Here is a 17583-nt window from a genome sequence, read left to right as displayed (position 1 = left end):
CCCAGCCTGCCTTACCTCTCCTTATAATACAGTCCCTCGAGTTCTGGCAACATTTGTGCAATATATTTCTGCTCTTTCAAGCTCAATGACTTTTTTCCTATAACAGAGTGAATACAATGCTCTGAGTGTGGACTCTAACCAATGTCATGTATAACTGCAACATAATGTCTCAATTTCTACATACAATATCCCCAAAAACACTCACCAACTCCTACAGATGCACCCTAGAAAGCATTTTATCGATATGGTTTAGGAACAGTCCTTTCCAAATCCGCAAGATATTGCAAGGAGTTGTGGACGCAGGCCAGACCACCACGCAAAGTAACCTCCCTTTTAATGACCATCCACACTTCACGCTGCCTCAATAAGGCCACCAGCATTATAAAGGACAAGACTCACCCCGGACACTATCTTCTACCATCAGGCAAGAGGTACAGAAGTGTGAAAACACATACCTCCAGATTCAGGACAGTTTCTTCCATGCTGTTATCTTCCCAGCTGTTGATGTTTCACTGAAAATGCACATTTACCTACAAGTGAAATATAACAATTAATAGTCCCTATCACATGCTCCAGCTGTTAAAGCATTTACAATACATTCAGGACATTTGCAATATAAACAGTTAATGTTTAATAGTTTGTGACAATTTAAATTCAGATCTTGTATAAAAGCTAACGGTAATCTGCCTGTTCATATGCTGCTTAATCTGCTCCCAGCAAGACCCCTAGTAAGTCTGGAGAAATTTACGGCAAATTAAAAATTTTAATTATAAGATTAATTCATGTACTTTATCCTTTTGCAGGAATCCAATCATGAATTTCCACAATAAGTTGTTGATGTTCTCAGTGTTGATACTGTCTGCTCAAAGCATCACCAGCTATGCAGATCCAGAAAGCCTGACCTACAAAGCCCTCCAAGTTAGTGGCTAATGCGAATATAGTGCCGAAAGACAAAGTAAACATGATCATAAATGGGAGGGATCTGCTTTTGAACAAAGGTAAGCAGTTTCAATGGCATTTCACTGAAGATGTTGATGTGAATATAATGTACATTCGCTCCTAACTTTAATTTTAAAATGCTACATCGGCCAACATGTCCCAGCTACACTAGTCCCACCTGCCCGCATTTGGTCCATTGCCATCCAAACCTGTCCTATCCATGTTCTTGTCTAACTGTTTGTTTAACGTTGGGATAGTCCCTGCCTCAACTACGTCCTCTGGCCGCTTGTTCCATACACCAACCTCCCTTCCTGTGAAAAAGTTACCCCTCAAATTCCTAATAAATCGTTTTCCCTTCACGTTAACCCTTCGACCCTCTGGTCCTTGATTCACCTACTCTGGGCAAGACTCTGCGCATCTACCCGATCTATTCCTCTCATAATCTTATACACCTCTTTAAGACCATTCTTCATCCTCCGGCGCTCCAAGGTATAGAGACCCAGCCTACTCAACCTCTCCCTATAGCTCAGACCTTCAAGTCCTGGCAACATCCTTGTAAATCTTCTCTGTACCCTTTCCAGCATGACAACATCTCTCCTGTAACATGGTGCCCAGAACTGAACACAATACTCTAAATGTGGCCTCACCAACGTCTTATACAACTGCAACGACCTCCCAACTTCCATACTCAATACTTTGACTGATGAAGGACAGTGCCAAAAGCATTTTTGACCACCCTACCTACCCGCGACCACCTTCAAAGAACCATGCTTCTGTGTTGTGAAAAGATGCTCCTGTCTGATCCAGCATAGTTGGCAATGGAGAGATAGGATCGGTAGGGTGACTCTGAGAACCAGCATATTCTCAATGGGCTTAATGTTGAAACATTAAAATCAAAAATAAATCTGACCTCTGCATAGAAATCCAGGGTTTACTAACATCTTACATTCTATGAAGAATTCACCAGTAGTGGTTTGCAAACCATTTGGAGGCAATGTCATTGAAAATAATGCTTTCACATCTTCAAAGTGCTCCAAAGTGCTTCAGAAAATGTCACAGTTGTCATGACCTTTTGTTTGGAAGTGAACTAAATCTTTTGTACATAAAAAGATAAGTAACTAGTACTATTGCTTGAAGGATGACAATTGGAATAGCACCAGGAGATTCTAGGTATACATTTTTAGCTGGATATCAGCTCCCTCCCTGCACCCTGGCACAGTGGCTCATAGGTAGTGCTGCCTTACAGCACCAGAGATCCTGACCACGAGTGCCGTTTGTATGGAGTTTGTATGTTCTACCCGTGACTGCATCAGGTGCTCAGTTTTCTCCCACACTCCAAAGACCTATAGGTTTGTACATTAATTGGTTTTGGTAAAAAAATTAAATTGCCTCCAGTGTGTAGGATCGTGCTAGTGTAAGGGGTGATCGGTGGTCGGCGCGGACTCGGTGGGCCAAAGGGCCTGTTCTGCGCTGTACCGCTCTAAAGTTCAAAATAACATTTCATCAAAACAATTAACTCTGACAATAAAGCATTCATCTCAGATATTAACTAATCTGGATTTTGATTGATTGATTCGAACTCTCTTAACTCTGGGTGGTGGGTGTATGGAACAAGCTGCCAGAGGTGGTAGTTGAGGCTGGGACTATCCCATCATTTAAAAAAGTTAGGCAGGTGCATGGATAGGACAAGCTTGGAGGAATATGGACCAAGCGCAGGCAAGTGGGACCAGTGTAGCTGGAATATTGTTGGTAAGTTTGGCCGAAGGGCCTGTTTCCACACTGTATCACTCTATGACTATGATTCAACGATGCATGACTATGAATGCAGAAATATACATTAATTTATACGGTAAAATTAATTAAATGCTCTATGTCGCAGCAAATTACGCAAAAGACTGCAATGACTTCGTACAACAAGGTTACAATACGAGTGGCCTCTACGTCATCCGGCCAAAAACATTACTCGAAACACCCCTAATTGTGGTGTACTGTGAAATGGAATATGACTGTGGTGGATGGACATTGCTGGAACAGAACTCCAGCCAAAGCAAGGAGATATGGAACGAAACCTGGACCTCATACGAGTATGGGTTTGGGTATATTCTGGGTGACCATTACCTTGGCAATAAGTACATGCATTACATAACCAGCCAAAAGCAAGAGTAGTTTTGGATCAGGTGAACGAGGCAAATAAAATCATTCGTAGATACGCAGAGTATGACATGTTCCGGATCGGTTCAGAGCTTTTTGGCTACAAACTAGATCTTGGTGGCGAAATGCCGGTTTTTAACAACCTGGTTGATAATTTGCCATTTAGTACATGGGATAGGGATTCAGATCAGGATTCGCCTAACTGTGCACTGATGTACGGTGGGGGGTGGTGGTTTGACACTTGTGCTTCTCCTCCCATCTATGCTATGGTGACCCAAAAAGAGTCCATTCATTGGGAGCCCTTTTGCAAGAACTGTACTCGTCCAACTCCTGGTCAGACCTGTCAACATGCATTGCCTCACATGACGAAATATGTCCAGATATTAATTCTATTTCAACATGCCTTGATTTGTGCATCTAGTTACTGGAACAATGTAATGCTTGATTCTCTTGGTATAGTATAGAAATAAACTTCATTAAAGCACCTGTGAATGTTTTGGTTACTGAACTTAGACTTGTTGATTAATGTGTGTGCACGTGCGTTACCTACAAAAACAAAAAGATGGGTACACATTGATATGACTGCACAAAGATCGCTTCTAATTGAATGGACCTCACAAAGGAGGCTGCTCATTGGCTTAACCGTACAAAGATGGCTGTGAAATTGCTTATCGTTGCAAAAATGGCCGATAATTGACTTTATCTTATAAAGGAGGCTGCCAATAGACTTGACCGTACAAAGATCAGGAGGACAGTGAAACTAGCCGGAAAACTTGGGTGCGGGAAGGACGGAGAGAGAGGGAAAGCAAGGGTTCAGAAGGTCATAAGTGATAGGAATAGAATTAGGTCAAGACTGTGAAGGCCAAGTCAATGGATATTTTTAAGGCAAAGATAGTTAGATTCTTGACTAGTACGGGTGTCAGAGGCGCACGACCTCTACACCGTGGTGTGGCCACAACCACAGGGCTGTCCAAGTCCATGTGCGCAGTCTATGTTTTTATGTAGTTTTTGTTATTTTTGTTGGGGTATGTGTGTGGGGGGGTGGGGGTGGTGTGGGGGGGTTGGGGGTAACTTTTAAATCTCTCCCTGCACGGGAGACCCGACCTTTTCTTTGTCGGGTCTCCGTTGTCGTTGGGGCTGCAACGAGGAGCGGCCTCCAACAGGAAAACCGGGGGCTCCAGTGCCGACACTCACCTCACCGTCGCGGAGCTGGCCGAGTCCAGAGCGGGTGGAGCTGTGGTGGACGCTGCTGCGACCCGACCTCTGGAGAACCGGAGGCTGCAACTGCGGGTTTGGCGGACGGTAACACCGGGAGCCCGCGGGTCCCTGGAGGGAGACCGCTTTTCGGGGCTTCCGCAGCGGCGACTTCTCCCGCCCGAGTTGCGAGGTTGAAGAGCTCCTGGAGCGGGGCCTTACAGCACCGCCCCGCGCGGCTTGGAATGGCCGCGGGAGTTTGCGAGCGCGCGCCGGGGGCTCTAACACCAAGACCCGGTGTGCGGCCTTGCATCACCCGACGTGGCAATAATGGCCACGGGACCATTCGCCATCGCCCGCCGGGGGCTTTGACTTTGACTTTGACTCTGACATCGGGGGGGAGAGTGCAGTGGAGAGAGAAGTTTTTTTGGCCTTCCATCACAGCAATGTGATGGATGTTTATGTAAATTATGTTGTGTCTTGGGTCTATTTGTTTGTAATGTATGGCTGCAGAAACGGCATTTCGTTTGGACCTCAAGGGGTCCAAATGACAATAAATTGAATTGTATTGTATTGAGGCGGCTGGAGACAAACTCCTCCCGGCCGCCCACGTCCAACGTGAACGTGACTCCCGTCCTCAGCACCCTGTATGGCCCCTCATAAACCCACTGCAACGGCGAACGGTGAGCGTCCCTACGAAGAAAAACATAAGCATTACGGTGTAATGACACCGGCACATGCACCGGGCCCAACCCATGCCCGGAGGTTGGGACAGAGACTAATGCGCGCACCCGCTCACGAAGGTCAGCTAGCACCGCCAAAGCCGAAACCTCCGGACCACGGGTGGCGGGTAGGAAATCCCCTGGTACCCACAAAACAGAGCCATAGACGAGCTCAGCCAAGGAGACGTCCAGGCCCTCCTTAGGCGCAGTTCTGATGCCCAGGAGGATCCAGGGCACCGGGTCAACCCAATTGGGGCCGGTGAGCCGGGCCTTCAACGCCGACTTAAGGTGTCTGTGGAACCGCTCGACTAACCCATTCGCCTCCGGGTGATAAGCGGTCATCTGGTGTAGGCGGGCGCCATATAGCTACGCTAAGCCGGACCACAGAGACGAGGTAAACTGAGTTCCACGGTCTGTGGTGATGTCAGACGGTACCCCGAAACAAGCTATCCAGTTGGACACGATAGCCCGAGCGCAAGCCTCCGCGGAGGTATCTGGTAACGGGGTAGCCTCCAGTCACCCAGTGAACCTGTCCACTGTAGTAAGCAGGTGCGTGGCACCCCGCGAACATGGTAAGGGACCGACAAGGTCTACATGAATGTGCAGGAACCGGCCATCAGGCACAGCGAAGTCCTACACGGGAGACCGTACTTGTCACTGAACCTTGCAGGTTTGGCACGGGATGCAAGCACGGGCCTAGGCGGCCACCTGCTTCTGCAGCCCGTGCCAAACAAATTTGGACGCTACCAGGGCGGACGTGGCACGAATGGACGGGTGGGCCAAACTGTGGGCAGTGTCAAAAACAAGCCGCCTCCGACTGACTGGGATAACCGGGCGGGCCCTACCTGCCAGCTCAGTGTAGTCGACTCCCAGGTCTAGAGCCAAAACCGATGGGATGGCCAGACGAGACAACGCGTCAGCCACGACGTTAAGCTTCCCTGCTACATGCTGAATGTCAGTCGTGAACTCGGAAATGTAGGCAAGGTGCCGCTGCTGCCTAGCGGACCACGGATCGGCAATCTTGCCCAACGCGAAAGTAAGCACTTTGTGGTCCGTGAAAACAGTGAAAGCTCGGGCCTCGAGGAAGTAACGGAAATGCCTGATCGCTAGGTAGAGCGGGAGTAGTTCCCTGTCGAATGCACTGTAACTTCACTCCTGAGGCCGAAGCTGCTGGCTGAAAAACTGCGGCTGCCAGCGGTCACTGACCCGCTGCTCCAGGACTGCCCCCACCGCGACATCCGAAGCATCGACCGTGAGCGCAGTGGAAGCGGACGCCCTCGGGTGCACCAGCATGATGGCATTAGCCAGCGCAGCTTTAGCACCTTCAAACACTGTGTCGGCCTCGTCCGACCATACCAAATCCCGCTGCTTACCCGTGAGGCACTGGAATAGTGGAACGCATGACAGTGGCGGCTGACGGCACAAACCGGTGGTAAAAATTTACCATCCCGATAAACTCCTGTAGACCCTTGACAGTGAGCAGCCTAGGGAACTGGTGAATGGCGTCGATTTTCTCGGGCAGTGGCTCGGCTCCATGAGTGGTTGCCCGATGCCCTAAGAAGGAGATGGGGCGCAAGCCGAACTGGCACTTCGCAGGTTTAATCACCAAACCGTGATCACGTAATCGCTCGAACAAAAGGCGAAGGTGACTAACGTGTTCTGCCTGCGAACTGCTGTCCACCAGGATATCGTCTAAATAAATGAAGATGAAAGGCAAACCCCGCTCGACATGATCCATAAGCCGCTGGAATGCCTGAGCGGCGTTCTTTAGGCCGAATGGCATTCGTAGCCATTCGAACAGGCCGAACGGTGGTTGTCATGGGGATGTCGTCGGGGTTGATTGGGATGTGGTTATATTCCATATATATATGGAACCAGATCGACCTTCGAATAGGCCGCGTCCTCAAAGTGCGCTGAAAAATCCTGAATATGGGGCACCAGGTACCAGTCCGCTGTGGTTACCGCGTTAAGCCGCCTGTAATCACCACAAGGCCTCCAACCCGCCGGACGCTTTGGGAACCATATGGAGCGGGGAAGCCCAAGGGCTATCGGACTGCCGCACAATACCCATGTCCTCCATCAATTGGAATTCATTGCGGGCAATGCGAAGCTTGTCCGGCGGGAGGCGGCGCGCGCGAGCATGCAACGGTGGACCTTCGGTAGGGATATAGTGCACCACACGTGATGTGGCGCAGCCCCGTCGAAACGGGGTGTGAGTAGCTCAGGGAATTCAGATAGCAGAGCGGCGAAAGGCTCCTGGACCTCTGCGATGTCGTTGGTTTACTGTTTGGGCGGAGGTGAGTTGAGCGGTTCACTGGGGCGGAGGTCTGACAACGGGACCATAAGACCGTCACGCACATCCACGAGAAGGGAAAACGCGCACAAGAAATCCGCCCTCATGATCGGCTGGGCGACGTTAGCAACGATAAACTTCCACCTGTACGGGTGGGAGTCAAAAGTTAGGTTAAGGGTCCGCGTACCGTATGTTCGAATCTCATTCCCGTTAACAGCTGAGAGGATGGGTCCTATCTTACCGACGCGGGTATCGCGGGCGGTCGGGAGAAGGATTTTGATGCTGGCCCCGGAGTCCAACAGGAAACGGCGGCCAGAGTGAAGGTCATGGACGTAGAGGCGTTCGTTCGGGCCGATTACGGTCGCTTCTACGGGAAACGTGCAGGGGCTTCGGCAGCGTCGAGCCTCTGCACCGAAACGTAGATGGTAGTCTACTATATGGCTCAGAATGCTGCGGCGGATCCTCAGAGGCGGCCAGTGACAGGCCTTCCTCGCGCTGCCTCCTCAGCTGCACTCTAGCTGTGATTGCTGGGCGGGTGAAGGCGCAAACGTCCCACCGCCCCGTGGTCCAGAGTTCATCGGCCCTCTCAGTGAGCTGTTGGGGGTCGCCGAAATCGGCCTCAGCGAGCATTAAACGGACGTCAACCGGCATCTGCTCCAAGAACGCCTGCTCGAAGAGTAAGCACGGTCGATGTTCAGGGCCGGGATCTTGGCCATTATGGTGGAAGGCCTCCGATCGCCTACCCCGTCCATATGGAGGATCTTCGCCGCTCGGTCTTGGCGCCTGAGCCCGAAGGTACGGCAGCAACAGCGAGGCTGACTCCTGCGGCAGGGCTCCCACCACGTGGAAATATCTGGTCACGCGGCAACGACGTGGTGCAGGTGGAACTGCGCCTCCACGTGCGCGAACCGAACCTGTGGTTGATCGGGCCAATAGGAGGGCAGTCGAAGGCCAGTGAAGTCATGCTGAGCAGCGGCTGCCTTGGCGGGAAAGTATTCTTCCTGCATGTCCACGAGTTTAACGACGGTTAGACTCGTCGGGGTCACCAATTTGGTGGATTAGAAACGACAATCGGTTGTTTGAATGAAATTTATTCTCAATTACAGTTCTCCGATAACACGGGCTCTAATACACAACTGACCACAACGGTGCTCCTCAATCGACTGGCGGGCTGAGCCCAGAAACCGTGCGAAAACCCGACCCCTCCCAGAGTCACGTGCGCGCGGCTTCCGACCGCAGGGTTCGATGCTGGCGCGCACCAGCAAGTGCCACTACAGGTAGGCCATTTAGGACTGAGATGAGGAAAAACGTTTTCAACTAGAGAGTCGTGAATCTGTGGAATTCTCTGCCACAGAAGGCAGTGGAGGCCAATTCAAGAGTTAGATATAGCTCTTAGGGCTAACGGAATCCAGGGATATGGGGAAAAATCAGGGTCAAGTACTGATTCATATTGAATGGCAGTGCTGGCTCGAAGGGCTGAATGGCCTCCTGCACCTATTTTTCATGTTTTTACAATTGAATTGTGGAATAGACCTGATGGGACAAATGGTCCTATTATTTATGACCTTATGCTGCCTGGCCTGCTGAGTTACTCCTGCATTTGTGTGCCTGTCCAGTTTAAATCAGCATCTGCAGTTTCTTGCTACACATGTTGGCTGCTAATTATCCTTTACCTGACAAAGGTGGCTGCTGCTCGACTTGACCTGACCTGACAAAGATGGCCGCCGGCGCTACCTGGCCTTACAAAGATGGCCGCCGAGCGACCTAGCCCTTCAATATTGGCCGCTGCACTACCTGACCTTACAAAGATGGCCGCCGGCGCTACCTGACCTTACAAAAGATGGCCGCCGGCGCTACCTGACCTTACAAAAGATGGCCGCCGAGCGCCCTGGCCCTTCAATATTGGCCCCGGGCGTTACCTCACCTTACAAAGATGGCCGCCGAGCTGGCCGCTGCGCTACCTGACCTTACAAAGATGGCCGCTCTGACCTTACAAAGATGGCTCTTCACTGCACCTTCCACTCTCCTGAGCAAATAAACGGCAACGCTCCGCTAACCACGGGGTCGAACTACAGCCGTACTTTGTGCTACTGCGGCAGAGAGGTGGCGTGAAGTCACCATATTTTGCGACGTGTCCCTCTCCCGCAGCGTTTTGCTGCGAGCGTGGAGCCGGAGGTAAAGGCGGTCGGTGGAGAGGAGGGGAGGGGGAGAGAGAGGGAGGGGGGAGAGAGGGAGGGGGGAGAGGAGTGGGGGGGGGGGGGGGGGTAGGAGGCTGCGGCTCGGGCCCGAGTGGCCGCTCGCCTGTCCCTGAAGGTGGAGGGAGTGAAGGAAGACACACTCCAGGAGACCAGAGAACTCTCCCCAATAGCCTGGCAGCGCTCACAGCCCTAAATTACCCCTCCCCACAAAAACTTCAAGATGTTGTCCCTTCCCGCCCCAGATACCCCACCCCATAGACACCTCGACTCACCGACCTTAATTACCCTCCCCGAAGAAGCTACCAGGATCCCTCTCCAGAGACCTCGCCCCCCCCCCCCCCCCCCCACACCCAAGTGACCTGCCAGAGCCCCACAGTCCTCAATGTCTCGTCCCCCCCCCCTCCAGACTCCACCAAAGATTACCAGGTTTCTCCTCACCTCACTAGCCCCTCATTGACCCTGCAATATTCCACCCCCCCCCCCAATACCCTGCCCTAAAGACCCCAACAGAACAGCCCCCCCTTCTCCCCAGGAGATGTCAAGGTCGCAGACAGCTCAAAGACCCCCTCCACCTCTTCAGACCCCTCCAAAGACTACCAGGGTCACCCTTCCCCTCACTGGCCCTCCAGAACTTCCCACCCTCCTCTGGCAAAACACTCCTCAAAGACCGCTCCAGGACACCGCTTTCCCCCACCCGATGTGACGGCCTTGATCTCCCTCCTCAAATGTACCCCCTCAATAACCACATTCAAAAGTACCCCGCCGGTTGCCCATTGACCCCAGAAGATCCCACCATGACACGGTGTGATGTAATGGTGCAGCAGGTGGACCTGCTGCCTCACAGTACCATAGACCCAAGTTCAATCTCCTTACCTTAAGTGCTGTCTTTGTGAAATTTGCATGTTCTCCCCGTGAACACGTGGGTTTCCTCTATCTAGGTGCTCTGGTTTGCTCCCAAATCTCAGATGTGTTGGTTTACTGGCCTCTGTAAATTGCCCCTAGTTTGTAGGGTGTGGATGCGAAAGTAGGTTAGCATAGTATTGGGCGGCACGGTGGCGCAGCTGTAGAACTGCTGCCTTACAGCGCTTGCAGCGCCAGAGACCCCGGTTCGATCCCGACTACAGGGTGGTGCTGTTTGTACGTTCTCCCATGACCTGCGTGGGTTTTCTCCGATATCCTCCCACACTCCAAAGACGTACAGATTTGTAGTTTAATTGGTGTGTGTGTAAATTGTCCCTAGTGTGCGTAGAATAGTGTTAATGTGCGGGGATCGCTGGTCGGCGTGGACTCGGTGAGCCGAAAGGCCTGTTTCCACGTGGTATCTCTAAACTAAACTCGTGTGATTGTTGCTTGGCTTGGTCTCGGTGTGCCGAACGGCCTGTTTCCACTGAAGGACTGTATCTCTATGTAAACTAATCATGATATCCAGCTTTGCTTCTCACTTGCCTTTGAGTTCACTTACCTCTGCATAGCAGAAATATTTAGTGTTTAATTTTGTTTGATCAAATATATTTGGGGGTTTTTTCTCTGCAACTGAATATGTGTTTTGATTCCCAGACCAGATCCATTTTGATGATGGCAAATCAGATTTTTAAGAAACTTACTCTATTTGGCAGCAAACATAGAGTCAAGTTATTAGCTGTTTCCTGTGGAGGATTATTTGCCACCAATGCTTTCTGTCATGTCTTTCCCCAACGGACGTATGGAAAGTTGTATCAAGCTTGGTCCAAGGGAGATCCGGCTGAACTTCCAGAGAGGTTGCAAGCCACTTTCCAAGAGGTGCTTCAAGATGCCGGAGTGGATTCAACGCAGAATTATACAGCGTTCGCTGCCTTCAGCTTTCAACCCGTGAGTGCGGGTGTTCCCTGGTTGCCCAGTGGAGCTCTCATTGGCATCCCAGTTAATTTCAACAGCACAGGGGCGGAAGGGCAAGGAATAATCAACCGAATTGTCATGATTAATGGCAGGAACGTCAAGTGGGATAGTGAGGTGGGGAAATCTCTGAGAGAATCCCTCACCTTTTCCTCCGATGCGCAGAGGTTTGCCATTGCAAGAGAGGTGATGTATTTGCAAAGCAGTGGCCCCGTCCTTCAGTCTGCGCTCGCACCAGCTTGCTTAGCAGGCACGTACGTGATAGGTGTGGCCTCGAAGCAAGCCCTCGGCCTTTACTCGGGACCCTTTTTATTACGTGGAGTATTTAACCTGGCTGCGGCAGCAGTGGGCTTTGTGGGTTATTTTCTTTTTTCTGATGCACTCAGTCACTGGCTCGACTACCGATCAGACCACCGGACAGCAACAATATCAAAGAATTATGCCAAGGGAGGCATTGAATTTTATGATAAAGTTCTTGCACGAAATCGAACTTTCCGTTTGCTCCTTGGCAAAAAAGGGATGGAAATGTACGCAACAAATGGCAACCTTTTCCCTAAGCATTGGTTCCGACTAAAACATGCTCCTTACACCTCCCGGAAGGAGATGATTGAAAACACCCTGAAAGACTGTTGGAAGTAAAATTGATTTGACAATATTTATTTGCTCATCTCCATGTATCATGTAAACTTCGTCGATTTTACTTGACTCTCATCCAGATTTTGTGTTTGAACTGAACCGCATTGTCATCTGATTACTCAACCTTTGTGGGAACCATTTTTTACTTCCATTATTGCAAAAACACAGTTGTGAGTTTAAAACCTGTAAAACAGAGCTAAAGTGAAATATGCCACAGTCAGTCACAATGTAAAAAATCAATGATATCCTTAACTTGCTTTTCAACTGCTAGTGTTTCTAAAACTACTGCTTGCCTTGTGCCATGCAAGACTGAACTCTTGTTAATTGACAAAAATCCAAAAGCACATATTGAATGTCATGAAATCTAAATGCAAAATATACACGTTACCTATTGGATATCCTGAAGTTTTATTTGTCAGATTATGGGAGAGGGAGGGGGAAATATTCAATTTCACTTCTACTTTTTGATTATTTGCAAATAGCCATGACTATCATATTGTGGAAATTATGTAACCTTTCAGAATATGTAAAGTTGATAAATTAGTATGGTTTTTCATGCTATGTTGATGACAGAATAATATGTTGGAGGAGAAAATTGAGATAATCTACAGACTGCAGTTAAAGGCAAGGTAATGGAGAAATAGAAAGGAGGTGAGGAAGAATTTTCAAGTCAAGTCAATTTTATTTCTATGGCACATTTAAAAACAACTCTCATTGACCAAAGTGCTTTACATCAGTGCAGGTAAACATAGAAATATAGAAAATAGGTGCAGGAGTAGGCCATTCGGCCCTTCAATATGATCATGGCTGATCATCCAACTCAGTATCCTGTACCTGCCTTCTCTCCATACCCCCTGATCCCTTTAGCCACAAGGGCCACATCTAACTCCCTCTTAAATATAGCCAATGAACTGGCCTCAACTACCTTCTGTGGCAGAGAATTCCAGAGATTCACCACTGTGTGAAAAATGTTTTTCTCATCTCGGTCCTAAAAGATCTCCCCCTTATCCTTAAACTGTGACCCCTTTTTCTGGACTTTATGCTGGTACTCTGACTCTGGTACTCAGACTCTGGACTGGTACTAACGTGCTACATACAATGGCACATAGATCTAACAATACATACATAAATACAGCGCTCCCTCAGAGGACCAACTTTAGTCAGAGGGGAGTTAATCTGTGGCACTCATTGCCACAGAGGGTGTGGAGGCCAAGTCCGTGGATATTGTTAAGGCAGAGATTGACAAATTCTTGATTAGAACGTGTGCTTTGGGGCAAAGGCAGGAAAATGGGATTAGGAGGCAGAGATCAGCCATGATTGAATGGCAGAGTAGACTTGATGGGCTATATGGCCTAATTCTACTCCTATAACGTGAACTATCCATGTACCTGTCCCAATGTATTTTAAATGTTATAGTATCTGCCTCAACTTCCTTCTCTGGTTGCCCCTCGGGTTCATAATAAATCTTGCCCATCTCACCATTACTGATGAAGGCCTAAATACCAAAAGGCTTCTTGACCACCTTATCTACCTGTGAAGCTACTTTCAGGGAACTATGTACCTGCACCCCTACTCCCCAAGGCCATACCATTCACTGTGAAGGTCCTTCCCCAGGTACGACTTCCCATCTTGACTTTGACATCCTGAGAATGTAAGAAAGGAGGAACTATATAACCCTTCATACCTGCTGTGCCGTTCAGTAAGATTGTGTCAAATTGTTTCCCTTGGTGTACACTTCCTGTCCTTCTCATGATTCCCCATATATCACGCTTCCCTAAGGATACAAAACAATTAGTGATTTCTTCCATGCTTACATGTCAGCCTTGCACAGCATCTTGGGTGCAGAATCGGCAGGTTTATCAAACCTGAATTCCATTACATAAATTCTCACCAAGCTAAATGCTCGTTTGAAGATTCAACCTGTCTGGATTTGCAACAACACCACCTCCTCGTTGACCATCACCTTCGTGGCACCTCAGGGCTGCATGCTCTATCACCTGCTTTACTCTCTCTACTCCCATGATTTTATAGCCAGTTACATAGAAACATAGAAAATAGGTGCAGGAGTAGGCCATTCGGCCCTTCGAGCCTGCACCGCCATTCAATATGATCATGGCTGATCATCCAACTCAGTATCCTGTACCTGCCTTCTCTCCATACCCCCTGATCCCTTTAGCCACAAGGGCCACATCTAACTCCCTCTTAAATATAGCCAATGAACTGGCCTCAACTACCTTCTGCGGGAGAGAATTCCACAGATTCACCACTCTCTGTGTGAAAAAAGTTTTCCTCATCTCGGTCCTAAAAGATTTCCCCTTTATCCTTAAACTGTGACCCCTTGTTCTGGACTTCCCCAACATCGGGAACAATCTTCCTGCATCTAGCCTGTCCAACCCCTTAAGAATTTTGTACGTTTCTATAAGATTGTGGCGGTCCCTGGGGGGTAGGCCACTCCTTGGATCATCCCCCTCGCTGATTGAGGGACACGCCACAACGTTGGTCTGCCACGGGGTTTCCTGACGACTCCCTAGGGGTAGAGATAAGGGTGTTGTGGTGTGTACTCGGGCTGCTGGAATTAAAAAGCTTCTTTTGAATCCGCCTGGTGTCCGGTCTTTTCCTGACCTTGACCAGGCCACTACACTGGTGACCCCGCGTCGTTCATCACGCATCGTGATGGATAATAACGCCGTTGCGTTGAAGCTCCCAACTCTGTGGACCGAAGAACCCGAAACCTGGTTCCAGCTGGCAGAGGCACAGTTTGCTGTGAGAGGTATCACGCAGGATGAGACTAAATATTATTACGTGGTTGGCTCGCTTGACCAACTAACTGCGAGGTGAGTTAAGCCTTTCCTCAGGGCCCCCCCGGTAACAAACAAATATACTGGCCTTAAAGCATTTCTCATCAGGAGGTTTGGCCTGGGTGACGCCGAGCGGGCAGCTCGCATTTTCAGAATGGACGGCCTGGGCGACCGCCAGCCGTCTGCCCTCCTGGAAGACATGCTCACCCTAATGGGGGACCATGAGCCGTGTTTTTAATTTAAATATGCCTACCTGCAGCAGCTGCCTCCCGACATTCGCATGCAGCTCGCCAGGTTTAACAACATGCAGGCGCTGGGTGAACAAGCCGACGAGCTGTGGAATTCTCACCATCACAACCTGGAAGCAGTGGACGTCCTTCCCGAGGCGTTTGGAGACTCCGAGCAGGTCGGGACCGGTATCCACCGCGTCTCCACTGCTCCCGGTCGGCCCCCGCGGCAAAATCCGGCTGGCATTCCACAGCAGGCACGTCCTTCCAGCACGGCCAGCCTGCAGTTCAAACCAATGCCAGCAGAGGTCACTGGCGTTCAAACCACTAATCCGAGGAGACCAAGCGTAGGTTGGGCGATCGTTTCGCCGAACACCTCCGCTCAGTCCGCAATAACCTACCTGACCTCCCGGTGGCTCAGCACTTCAACTCCTCCTCCCATTCCCAATCCGACCTCTCTGTCCTGGGTCTCCTCCATTGCCAGAGTGAGCAACAGCGGAAATTGGAGGAACAGCACCTCATATTCCGTCTGGGGTCCTTGCGTCCTTATGGCATTAACATTGAATTCTCCCAATTTGGCTAGCCCGTGCTGTCTCCTCCCCTTCCTTAACCCTCTAGCTGTCTCCTATCATCCGCCCGCCATCCGGCTCCTCCTCCTCCTCCCCATTTCCTTCTTTCTTTCCCCACCCCCCATCAGTCTGAAGAAGGGTTTCGGCCCGAAACGTCGCCTATTTCCTTCGCTCCATAGATGCTGCTGCACCCGCTGAGTTTCCCCAGCAATTTTGTGTACCAGCCTAATTGGCTTGCAGTTTCACCAGATGCCAGCAGAGGTCGCCGGCGCTCAAACCAGCCTAATTCGCATGCAGTTCAACCAGACGCCAGCAAAGTTGGTTGGTGTTATTACCATCGCCGCTGGGGAGCTGCAGCCAGGCTTTGTCGCCCACCCTGTTCGTTCTCGGGAAACTAAAGGGCTAGTCGTCAGTGATTCCTTCGGCGGCCGGCACGATTCATCGCGTTTTCGCTTGGGATCGCCGCAGTGGGGGACGTTTCCTCGTCGACACTGGTGCGGAAGTGAGTGTTCTGCCTCCCTCCATTGCCGACATCCGTGCGGGCAAACAAGGCCCCCTCCTCACCGCGGCGAACGGGAGTGCTATTCGCACCTATGGGTTTCGCACCATCCCCCTCAACTTTGGCCGCAACTCGTTTTCGTGGAGGTTCGTCATTGCAGACGTTTCTCAGCCGCTGCTGGGCGCCGACTTCCTTCGAGCCCATTCACTGCTCGTGGATGTCAAGCGGCGGCGCCTGATGCACTCTGTCACGCTGGAGCCGGTCTTCCTCCATACTGGTGATCCTGTAGTACGCCCTGATGGCCCCCTGTCATCCGTGGATGCGACTTTCGCGCGCATCCTGGCAGATTTTCCCAGCATTCTCGAACCCCACTTCCGCTCCTCCACCTCGAAGCATGGGGTGGATCACTATATCCCCACTACTTGCACGCCCGGGCACGTCGTCTCGCCCCAGACAAGCTCCGTCTAGCTCGGGAGGAGTTCCGCCAGATGGAGGCGATGGGCATCGTGCGTCCCTCCGGTAGCCCATGGGCCTCACCGCTCCACATGGTCCCTAAGAAGAACGGGGGCTGGCGCCCGTGTGGGGATTACCGTCGCCTGAATGATGCGACCGTCCCCGACAGGTATCCGGTCCCGCACATTCAGGCCTTCAATGCCCATCTGGCTGGAGCATCCGTATTTTCCAAGGTGGACCTCGTGCGGGGGTACAATCAAATTCCGGTCCGCCCTGACGATATCCCGAAGACGGCCATTATTACGCCACTTGGTCTGTTCGAATTTGTGCGGATGCCGTTTGGGTTGAAAACGCCGCGCAGGCCTTTCAGCGGCTTATGGACTGCGTGTGCCGCGGATTGGACTTTGTCTTTGTGTACCTGGACGACATACTCGTGGCCAGTCGCTCGCGGCAGGAGCACTGCACCCACCTCCGTCAACTGTCAGCGCCTCAGCAATTTCGGTTTGGCTATCAACGCGTCCAAGTGCCGTTTCGGGGTGACGGCTATCGACTTCCTCGGTCACCGCATGACTGCACAAGGGGTGGTGCCTCTGCCGACCAGGGTGGACGCTATCCGCAGGTTCCCCCGTCCGACCACAGTTAGGGGCCTGCAGGAATTCGTGGGGATGGTCACTTTCTATCACCGCTTCCTGCCGTCAGCGGCTGCAGTCATGCGTCCGCTTTTCCACCTGATTGCTGGTCATCGCAGGGAGGTTGATTGGTCCGTGGAAGCAACAGCGGCATTTGAGAGGGCTAAGGAGGCACTGGCTGAGGCCACAATGCTCGTCCACCCACGAGAGGACGCCACGACCGCGTTGACGGTGGATGCTTCTGAGGTTGCGGTTGGGGCAGTGTTAGAGCAGCTCGTTGAGGGTTGCTGGCGGCCACTTGCCTTCTTCAGCAGGCATCTCAGTGGTCCTCAGCGTCGTTACAGCGCCTTCGACCGTGAGCTCCTTGCCCTGTATCTCGCCGTTCGTCATTTCCGCTATTTTC

General features: G+C 51.0%; 1 protein-coding gene across 2 annotated transcripts; it reads left to right on the top strand.

Annotated features, from left to right (window-relative positions):
• The first annotated feature begins 9279 nt into the window (after window positions 1-9279).
• On the top strand, window positions 9280-12739 carry tmem177 (transmembrane protein 177). Of its 2 annotated transcripts, XM_033024842.1 has the most exons (2): window positions 9280-9474; window positions 11055-12739. In XM_033024842.1, exon 2 carries the CDS (start codon window positions 11070-11072, stop codon window positions 12006-12008), a length of 939 nt encoding a protein of 312 aa, XP_032880733.1. In that variant the 5' UTR covers window positions 9280-9474; window positions 11055-11069; the 3' UTR covers window positions 12009-12739. The 2 variants fall into 2 exon arrangements, with proteins under 2 accessions (XP_032880733.1, XP_032880732.1); XM_033024841.1 differs by lacking the exon at window positions 9280-9474 and having other exon boundaries at window positions 10784-12739.
• The last annotated feature ends 4844 nt before the right edge of the window (window positions 12740-17583 follow it).

The sequence above is a fragment of the Amblyraja radiata genome, chromosome 7 (genome assembly GCF_010909765.2).
Source record: "Amblyraja radiata isolate CabotCenter1 chromosome 7, sAmbRad1.1.pri, whole genome shotgun sequence".
Taxonomy (NCBI): Eukaryota; Metazoa; Chordata; class Chondrichthyes; order Rajiformes; family Rajidae; genus Amblyraja; species Amblyraja radiata.
This window is presented reverse-complemented; position numbering and strand designations above follow the sequence as displayed.

Bases quoted from the DNA above. Each gene is read 5' to 3' on its own strand.
- tmem177 (XM_033024841.1), top strand. From the start codon at position 11,037: ATGTGTTTTGATTCCCAGACCAGATCCATTTTGATGATGGCAAATCAG.